The following is a 10,897-nucleotide window of genomic DNA, read 5'->3' on the forward strand; positions in this document are numbered from 1 at the left end:
CCTAACTTATACCCCACCGTAGTCAAGTCAGGCGCTTTCATGCACCCCTATTTCAACTACTGCTGCTACAACTGGCAGCAGAGGAAGTGGGGAGGGGGAGGACGTGCAAGACGTGCTCAACTTTACTGTGGTGGTGCTACAGATCACCAGCAAGATTCATGTACGACTTCCCCCACCAAGTGTTCCCCAGGATTTGGGAAGCATCGATTGATGTAATTTCTTGACTGATGTAATTAATGGACCCCATGCATTTTCGTCTGGGACATTGAAACTGTGGCTCTCGATATTTTTAGACTCAAGATACCTCTTAGTCGACTCGAGACACCCCCCCACCCCCCATGAAAAAGCACTAGTTCCTAGGTTTTGCTTGTTTCTTGACCACAGAAAAATACAAGAGCAATTCCTCTGTTGCAAAGAGCTCAGAAAGCCCGAAGCGGGTCCGAATGTTTTGACGCTATGGATTTGGATTTGAAATCTCAGGGTTGATCTCATGAATCATGCATAGGTGTTTGTACCTAGTATGGTGTGGCACCCCACATCACCCTTAAAGGGCTCTTAAGTCACCCCAGGGTGCTGCAGCACCCTGGTTGAGAATCACTGGTCCATATAGTATTATTTAGCACAGGTTTCATTATACTGGTGCTGGGTTTTTTTTTGGTTGCTCTCAATCTTTTTAGACTCAAGGTACCTCTCAGAAGACGCCAGCTCTTAGCTTTGACTCGGTTCTTGACTACAGAAAAATAATAGAGCAATTTTTCTGTTGCAAAGAACTCAGAAAGCCCATAGTGGATCAGAAGGCTTTTAACACTATGGATTCCCATTTGAAATGTCTGGGTTTAGCTTGTGAAACATGTGTTAACATTGCATGGCACCTACTCTAACAGTGTTAACATTTCATGGCACCTTGGGGCACCCTTGAAAGGATCTCCAGGCACCCCAGGGTACCGTGACACCCTGGCTGACCATTACCATGCTCAAATAACAATCAAGAGGACCTTGTGAATTTTTAATTGCCCTTTTCATATGAGTTTACCTTGGTCTCGGTGGCCAAAATTGCTCTATCTCTCACTGCTGTGCACTTGCTTAGATGTTGCCCTCCTCGTGTCTGTGCATAGTGTTATTGGGCACATACATAGTGCTATTGGAGTCCTTTGGGGATGGAAGAAATTGCAAAAATAGAAAATCTTGTTGTTAGGAACAGATTCAAAGTGAAGAGATTTTATCTGTATATTAGGTCAGTGCCTCAGTACTTGTCTCATTGGAGAATATCGTTTCCTTGGCCAAGGCTTTGCAGCATGGCTAAACAGCCTTGCGACAGCTCATGGCATGCTGCTGTATCAGCCCTGCTGTGACTCAGAGGGTCTGTAGCTTCCCCCACAAGCTCTGTCATCCATAATTCAAGAGAGTATTTTATGACCTTCAATAAACAATGCAAATCCCTTCTCTGGTGAAGCAGGACTTTAAGTGCTGCTTTGAACTGAGGGGCTCTGCATGTCTGTTGTGTGGGTCTGTGAACTTCTCGGTCTTTCCGCCTGGGGTTTTTTTTTTTTGTATTAAAGCAAACACAATCTAGAAATGAGGGGGAAGCATGGAGTATGTCTCCAGTTTTGTCTGCCTGGCTTCATACCCTGGATTGACCCTTGCGGCCTGTTTGCTAGCAAGCACAGCACGATTGGGGAAATTTGTGGGGTTTGGGGTTTAAAAGCAGAAAACCTGGTTGCACGGTTTGAAAAATGTTCAGTTTAAGCCAGTGTAAGACGGAGCATCTGTGGTGGAGGGGAACAGCCGAAGCTTTTGAATCAAGTGGCTCATCATTTTTTTTCTGTGGTTACATAAAGCCCAGAAAACTGCTGTCCTTTGAATGAGGATTTTAGTTAATGAATGTGTTGGGGGCACTTATGTCCATCTAAGATGCCCTTGTCTCTGCAGACCTCGTGATTTCTGTTATATGTTCCTGATAGCTGCTCTGTGACATCAGGAAGTGCTGTTATCCCAAGGTGGAGAGCTGAGGGAATAAATGACTTGCCAAAGGTCACACCCAATGTCTGTGGTAGAGGCAGAGGCTTGCTAGGGGTCTTCTAGTCCTAGTCCAGCATTTTCTGACGATTGGACCATCCTTCCTTTATTTGCATGATTGTCACGTCACCCGGCTCTCCATCATCTTTACCCCAAACAGCTTTACATCCTAAATGGCAGAGTCTGTCTCCTTGCTCAGTGTTTGCTTGGCGCTTAGTGCAGCGTGGCTTCTAGCCTGCCAGGGGTATTGGGCCTCTGCTGTATTAAACGATGGCTGTAGATCCGTGGAGATGTGGACTTTCCAAAGCAGCCCTGGAGAGAGGACTTCTCTCATCCTGTAGATCTTATTCTGCTCATGCTTTGTGCTTGCACCAGGGGCGGTCATAATTGCACCACCCACCCCCATTGCAGAATGGCCTTGGATACCATAAAAATGTTTTTCTGATTTTTGCAGTGATAATAAAAAGATGCGTCAAAACCCAAGACATTTCCTTCCTGCCTGATCCTTAGGATGTATCCATATAAGCAAGGGCCAAGTCCTTCATAGACCTAAATATATGAAGATGGCAATGTTCTGTGACTTTTTGGTTCAGCTGAGTTTTCGATTCAGTGTTTTTGCACACCGTCCGTGTTCGCTTCCTGTGAACGTTTGGAGCAATTCGGCGAGTCTGAAGTGGACATCAATCACCCCAGCAAAAATTTTGCACGCTTTAGCCAGTTGTGAAATAGGAGCAAAGCTGTGCCACCTACCTGACCAGCTATACCGACCAGCTCGGTTCAAGTTTAGAGTACTCTCAAGCTGTAGAAGGACACTAATTTGAATGATAAATTGAATTGGCTCCTGGATCTTCTACAAGGAAACAAGAGAAAGTTGGTTAAATAAGTGATTTGTCCCTCCCTGTTTTTTGTTAGCTTCAGTGAAAAGTGGATTTGGGGCCAAGTAGATATCAGTCCAACCAAACCCCGGTGTAAGGAGCAAATTTACAGAACACAGTTGCATGGTATTCCCATTGTTTTGCTCACTGCCAGAGGGAGGAGTCTGCATGATCACATCCTTAACATTTGTTTTATCTCCTATAATGCATACTCTTAAGAGCCTAATTGTCTTAAATGGCAACAGTGAGGCTTATTTTAAACAAAATGTGCCAGATAACTCTGGACCAAAGGAAACTTAGTCCAAGTAGCGAAATAAATATTCCAAATTACTTTATATAACACACTTGCATCTGGAAATGATCCATCTCTACACTATCGTTTTTGGAGGAGTATTTAAAAAAAGATCCAAACAACCTTCAAATCAAAGCTGGGTGACTTTAGGCAGCAGCTGTCCCACTTGGGTATCTCCAGGCTATAAATGTGCCACAATTTGTTTGGCGCTTCCTAATTTTCTGGAAAGAGGGTGGTGGGCTGGAGTGACATTTCTCCCACTCACGGTAATCCCTGTGCTAGTTTACAGAGGATCCTCTTCAAAGCTCACAGTTCTGGCTTTAAAATCACTTGCCTGGCACGGCCGCCTGAAGCAGCTGTGCTGGGGGATGTGCTTTCCCAGTAGGACTGAGCAAACCCCCAGGAACAAACACAACCTGGTCCAGTGGGAAAGATGTTTGGACTTGTGAGGAGCATCCGGAGTGCTTTGATCTCTTTCCAGATGTTCCTCTGAGTTGCATATGAAGTTGGTGTCAGTTTGAGCTGTGAAGCAGCCAGGACTAAATGACACTCATGCAGTCACCAGGGAGGAGAAAAAGGTGATCAGAGGGTTAAAGATTGATGGCCTGAAGCTTGTGAGCATGGGCCAGCTCTTGCGTGAACCTGACTTTGATTTATGGCTTAGGTTGGCCCTATGCGGTGGTCATCAACAACCTGGCAAAACCTAGTGGTTTTCATTACATCTTCCTTGAAGATTTTGGGTTCCTGGGAATCCAAAACTTGCTCTGCAAGCCCCAGAGGAGCAAGAGTTGCGACAGTTTTTCAGGATGCCCCACGGCAGGAGTGGGCAATTATTTTGGGCGGAGGGCCGCTTACCAAGTTTTGGCAAGCCATCGAGGGCTGCGTGACAGGCAGCCAGGGGCAGATAAATATTAATTTTCTGAATTTTTTTAGGGGTCCCACGGGCTGGATAGAATGGCCTGGTGGGCCGCATCCGGCCCGCGGGCCGCATTTTGCCCACCCTTGCCCTGCGTGCTCTGACTCCACTTTCTCACTGCACAGGTAAGGTTGAACTTGCTGAAGCATTTACACTGGGACTTTTCACAGGAGGCTAAGGGACCCAGCCTCCAAATTCCCACTAATGTTCAGTTCAAGTCCCCATTTTAGACCTCCCATGCTGCCTGTAGTTAGCACCTTCTTGTTCAGTGCAGCCCTTAGACTGTCAGCACTCCACGTTTAAGATGTTTGACAAATCAAGGAAGTGCCACAAAGAATTGGTTGCTTTAGCAAGCATTTCCTGCCTGCCATCACCTAGGGTGCAGTCTCAGGTACTGAGACTAGAAGCCAATTGCTGAATCCCCTAACAAAAGGTTTGGCCACTTCTACAATGGTGCCCTGCCACCTTGCTCAAGACCTTGGTTTCTGATGTGTTCAACAAGCAGCTTGAGACAGCCCTCACCCCATCTTGTTCTGGCATTGAAAATGCATATTAATATATATGGCTCTCTGTCATATATGTATAGGCAGGCAATGTTCTTTGAGTAGATGTGATATCTTTTATTAGGCCAAATGAGTAGCTGGAAAAAAACTATCTGCTTTCATTGTTTCCTTTGATTCCTTCTCATATTCTTTATCTCTGGTGAAGCCACAACCTATCGCCACTCAGGTTATATCCTCTCTGTACCTCAGAAATGACCATTGCTAAGCATTGCTAATGTCAAAAATAGGGCTTGTCTATCCATGATGGGGCCAAGCTAAAATCCTGTTAAGACAGCCTTCCAGCCTTGGTAAAAAGCAGAGTATAGTTTTGTTCTCAAATCTTGCTTCGTAGATGAGGCGCTACCATGGAGAAGCCAGGAAGGTTGTGGTACAGACCAGCCTTGCATCTGCTCTGTCAAATCTTAAATTGGAATGAGCATCACCGTGTTGACTTGTGCAACGTCTGTTGTGGACTTGTGTAATGTGCTTTTTCCAGTGCTCAGAAGATTCAGTGCTTTTAAAATACCTGTATCACCCAACTTTTAGGTTAATTTATCTGCCTTGTGATGCTGCTGTTGGGTGGATAATTCCAGCCGCTCCTGCCGAGCTTAGCCCATTGATGAAAGTAGTACCACAATGAGGCAGAAGGAACATCCAGCCCGATTCACAGCCTCGATTGTATACACTTATAAGCAGGCTTTAAAGAGAGGGTATCACTATCTTCAGTATCTACGAACTCCAGCGATTGCTCATGCATCGGGCTTGCATTGAACTCTGTTTCACAGAAGGCGTGAGCTCCGTGGAAATAATAGAGGAGCCCCTGCCTGGGTCTATAGGGGCAGCTAAGGACAGAGTATCAGGTTCTGCCCAATATGAGCAACATCAGCTTGCTTTGTTCATCTTAATGAAACCTGAGCTACTTGGGAGGAGACGAGACACTGAAGTCTGTGGAGGAACACAGAGTGCTTGAGCAAAAATCAACCTTGAGTACGCTGGTTTTGGCTGTCCCCAATCTTTGCTTGCATGCTGCCCCTTACTGACCGATCTGGGCACTGCACTTGTGTTTGAAATGCTTGTCTTCGTGTTATCCTGACGTGACCCGATGCCAGGTGCACCCGAGTGGGATGGCGTTTTCTCCTTGTCTTGACTTAGATGAACTTGTCTGTCTTTGCCGGGGATTTTTTCTAGGCGGCGGCTGCATCTTACTCTCTCGCTTTCACAGAGCAGATGCATTCTCATACTGTTGAATAATCCTAATCCTAATTGGGACGAAAGTCTTCCCCAGTTCAAGTCCACTGAAACCAGTAGTTATATCAGAGCTAAGCATGCCGTGTGGTATTGCTTACAGCTTACAGCAGAACAGAGCTGCGCCTCTTGGATGTTAATGTTTTCCCATGGATGAAGCTGATTAGCCGAGAAAACGCTTTCACATATATGACCAATCTGAATCTCAAGCAGGTTTCATGCTGCTGTTCCTCATCAGATGTATTTCCCATTAAATCCTCCACCTGATTTTTCAGTCATTACCTTGAAATCTCTGTCTGTCTCTCTGCCTCTGTTTTAATGCTGCTTGGCCTTATGATGGAAGAAAGCCTTGTAGATGTGAAAATACAACCTCAGAGCACCGCAACAGCTGAACAACCTGTGTTCATCTTGTACTGTTTCCTACTGCATGCATTTAAATCTGATTCCTTTTTTCCCCTCTCTTTTCCCTTTCTTCTTTTTCTTTGAGGTCTGACTCATGATTCCCTTTTTTAATGCTTAGGGTGATAATGTGGTAATACTTCATCAACTTCTTTCGAAAAATAAAACATTTTTGTTTTCATTGAAGCTGTTGCTTAAACAAAACCACCACTGTTAATTGTGGCTCCATTCAAGAGGGAAGTAGGTAGAATAAAATGTATTTAGTGGCACACACAGGAACAAGCCATTTTCTGTTCTTTTGAGCCTGATTTTTAATTTGGCGCAATCTTGTTTGAATGGTTAAGAACAAAGTGAGGGAATCGTCCTTTCAAATAAAACAATGGAGTTTATATTTAGCAATTGCCTCTTTCAGTGAAAGAATTAATAGGCAGACACTGCATGAAGTGGGCACAGAGCCCTTTATTTTTTTCCATTGTTAGGACTATATCTTCATTTTTCCGGACTTGTCCCCTCTCCTAACATCCCTGTGACAGCTATAATAATTATTTGCATGGACCAGTAGAGAAATGGAGAATAACTAATGTGTTTTTTAGCTAACTTTCCATGCAGTTGTGATAAGCACCCAGCCTCCATTGGCGAGCAGCAGGCACCCTGCAGACCACCTACCAGTCACCCCTTAGTTACAAGCGGAGATCGTGGACGTAGGACAGGTTTACACTGGTGTAATTTGCATCTGTTTTGTACAGTGGTGCAAATTTAAACTGGGACCTGGAGTGGACAGGGAATTGTTATCTTGGAGCAGTTGATACTATTTGTGCTAGTAGAGAGTCTCACCACTAGAGAAGGCAGGGAGACGTACTGTATTTTCTCGCATACCACATGATCCCAAACGAGACGCTCATGTTGTTTTCGGGAAGGCAGAATGAAGAAGAAAAGATTTTCCCAGAGTTATGGCTGCCTAGAGCATGGGCCGAGCCTAATTGTCGGGTCATTCACCCTCCCTTTCCGGCTAAAGTCTGGTCTCGGGGGGTGGATCTCTTACTTCGAAAAGAGCTGGAAAGTCTGCAAGGTTGTGAAACTGGAGGGGGAAAAAAAAGACCTGGTGAAACAGTCGCTTGATTAATGGAGCCTCCGTTAAAAAGGGGAGACAGTTGTTAATACCTGGGGAGTGACAAGCAATGAGCCCTGAAGTCACCCGACTCCCTCACCTGCCTGAACAGAGATATCATTGCTGCTGCTGGTTGGTTTTGGAGCAGAATCAAAGTGGGGTGCTTGTATTCCAGGCAGAAAAATCAGCTTCTCCACTGAGGACATGCACCCCATTTTTTTGGACAGGGGGTGGATTTTGGGGGAGAATTTGCATGTGATCTGTCTGAACGTTTGATAACATTGTGGGTTTTTTTTCATGAACAGCTGTAGGGTAACAACCCTAGGACTGTTATTTGCATTGGAGGATGGATTAGTGCTGGTCAGATGGCCCCTACGTGGGTGTACATTATCCTGGTGCTGTTTTTCTGCAGGTAACTCCTGCACCAGATTCTTGGAAGTCCCACTGATGTCGGGGTTTCCATGGTGTGTCCAGGCCTAAGAAGCCAATGCCACTGCCCGGCTTGTGTTAGCAAACCTTTTAACTGTAGGCATTGCAAATAAAAACCAACAACCCAGGACTTCTCTAGGACACCGTGGCTGTCCATCATGGTCACCTAGGCTGGGACATAGATTTGTCTACTCTAAAAGGTCTGGTTGCAACCAAGTGAAGTATGTTAGACTCTCCATTAATGGCTAAAGGCTTAAGATGTAAAGAGTCAATATGACTTCCTCTCTGAAAGACACTTATACCTACACGTACTAGCCAGTTCCTTCTCGTAATAGAAAAGGATGTTATATGCAATCACATGATTTCCAGCAATGCTGTGTTGTTGGCTTTTTAACTTTTTTGACAGTCTTGTAGGTATTTTGATTGCTTTTGTAGGTTGTGTTTTTTTTTCCTGCAGTCTCCTGTTGTGATTTAAAAGGAGGGTGCTTTAAAAATATTGGTACTTATTACTCATCTTTTTTTTCCCCAATTCTTTTTCCCTAGCTGGCACCTGAAAACACTCTGATGTCCTTCCAAAAGGCAGTGGAGCAGAAAATATATGGCGTGCAAGCTGACGTAGTGATAAGGCAAGTCTGTTTAACTTAGCTTCAAATGCAAAGGCTCTCTTTAGCACTGCGGCCAAACCAAATCCTTGCATCTGCTTTCTTTTGGCTCCCGTTCTGTATTTTGCCTCTTCTTTTTTGCTGCCACTTACGTAGTATCCTGTGGAAAGGGCTTTGTGGTGAATACGGTCATGTACCTCTGCTTGTAATTCAGTAATTTGATTGGCATTTTTCTGGGGATTATCGAAGGAAGCTGGACTTTCCGTGTAAACAAGCAACTAATCCTCATTTCATGGCCCAGAATTCACTACAAGATCCCTTTCTAGATAGGTTGCTTATTACAAAGAAAGAAAGCAAGAGTCCTGCATAGACTTGAATCTCTGCTTATTGATCTGGCAGCCTTCTCCAGAGGATGACAGCAGAACTTACCTATAAGGAGCTACAAGCAAGTTTCATTTGCAGTGAAGGAAAATGAGGCTCCTCAATTATTTCCTTGCATTGTAACCTGCCACCCCGCTTATGCCAGCCTGGCTCAATTTTCTTGAGAACTTACCCGGCAATCCACAAAATCATGTTGCTGTCCCTTTGCTATGATGCTGAGGATAGAATATAATGAGATTCTTTTGTTGGCCTGTTCAAGTAAAAAAATCAGTTCAAGCAGACAAGGGTTTGAGTGCAGTGTTTGAAAGCATAGAGTTACACTGAAGTAACTCAGGCTTTCACTCTAAGGGAAGTTTTCTACATTTACTATCCTCCTGTCTCCTACACTTCTTAAATACCAAGTTTTGAGATGTGTAGATGGATGCATAACATGTGTGAAGGAATAGCAGTTCCTAGTGGCCATCTCTGAGCTTTAATAAGGTCAAAAATATGCGGTGCTTTCTGAAAGAATGTAGAGGAAATAATAGTAATGGTAGTCATGCAGGTCACCACTGGCTGTTGTGATTTGATGTTGATGATTGACCACTATTACCATTATTTGCATTGGAGAGTGGGTTAGTGCAGGTCAGGTATACTTGAAAGCAAAATGGACAGGGTGGAAGAGGAGAAGGAAAAGAGCACAACTGAGCCACGTGAGGATTGGGTAGGAAGTCAGAACCCAATAGCACAGGAGATGGGAAGGCTTATAAAGGCACAGACCTGTCCCGGGTGCATCTTGCAGGGCTATAAACACCAGAGCCGAGTTGAATCCGTTGGAGATGGGTGACCTTGATTTCCTTTGCAAGCCTAGATGCTAAATCTGATTTCCCACCCCGCACCCTAGAGAAAGATGTGGAATTTTGTTGAATTTTGCCACACCAAAAATCCATTGACCCTTTCTCTGTTGTCTAATAGTGACACAGGCAGTTGCATAGGGCACTGATCAGGATGGTATCTGATACTAAGAAATGGCTTGAAATTCAAGTACAAGAAAAATACATAATTTCTATTTTTAATCTCCTAGGAGGGTGGCTTTTAACTGAAAGGAAGCTGTCTGCAGTGAAAGATAGGCTTCTGGGTCTAGGAGTTCAAACATCAAGGATTCTTCTTTTCCCATTGCTTGAGAAGAAATGGATTTAAAAACTAATGGAATTTTTTCCTCTGTAATGGGAAGTCGTTCTGCAGCGATGGAGGACAGCACAAGGGTGGTGATGGCTTAATCCTTTTTGAATCATTCAGAAGTTAGCTCATTAACTGTGGCAAAGATAAAGCCTTTAGAAGCCCTGACTGCCTGCAAGAGATTATTTTGTTTTGTGCATCCAGGCTGATCCTGAGCACTTTGCTTAATTATTCAAAAAGGACCCTTTTTAGATGAGCAGAGCTTGATGGTATCGCTTAAACACTCTGAGCGGTCCTCTCATTGCTGTACTGAAATGGGGCAGCCTTATGTCGGTTGGGCAGGTATCTGGTGCCATCTACAGGAGAATCCAAACTTGTAAAGCCGTTTTCTTCCGCTGAAATGGCGTTGTTTCCCCTAGTAGGAAGGTGAACTTGCTACACATTTTCGTGATATCCTGTCCTGCCCTACTGCTGGCTTATAAAAGTTATGGCCATCTCAGAACATTTATAAAGCTAGGGTTTTACTTATCCATGTGGTGCTTTTTATCGCTACTGCCTATATCAGTGGTTCTCAGTCTTTTTAGACTCAAGGCGCCCCTTGCTAGACTCAAGACCTCCCTCAAAAAAATGCCAAGTTGTAGCTTCCACTGGTTTCTTGACTACAGAAAAAATACCAGGCAATTGTTTTTTCTGTTGCAAAACACTTGGAAAGTCTAAAATAAGTGGGAATGTTTTGACACTGTGGATTTCTATTTGAAATCTCAGGATTTATCTTTTGAATCCAAGGGGCATCTATACATGCAATCACCATTTACACTTGTGGTGCTATTAGGTCAGAGTAAACTAATGAACTCTTCCATTGGATAGTTCTGCCCAAGGGGGACTGGTGCCTCTTGAGTGGGGGGGGCCCTTGCCCCCCGCCCCCCCCCCCGGC

General features: G+C 44.4%; 1 protein-coding gene across 1 annotated transcript in view; it reads left to right on the forward strand.

Moving 5' to 3' along the window:
• LOC109302182 (glycerophosphodiester phosphodiesterase domain-containing protein 5) overlaps positions 1–10,897 on the forward strand; it is a 145,996-nt gene that overhangs the window by 69,737 nt on the left and 65,362 nt on the right. The window contains exon 8 of the mRNA XM_019523748.1: positions 8,366–8,448. Within this exon, the coding sequence (XP_019379293.1) occupies positions 8,366–8,448 (83 nt within the window). The remainder of the gene's footprint in view (positions 1–8,365; positions 8,449–10,897) is intronic.

This window comes from Gavialis gangeticus, unplaced genomic scaffold, assembly GCF_001723915.1.
Source record: "Gavialis gangeticus isolate Ggan-Ray unplaced genomic scaffold, GavGan_comp1, whole genome shotgun sequence".
NCBI lineage: Eukaryota > Metazoa > Chordata > Crocodylia > Gavialidae > Gavialis > Gavialis gangeticus.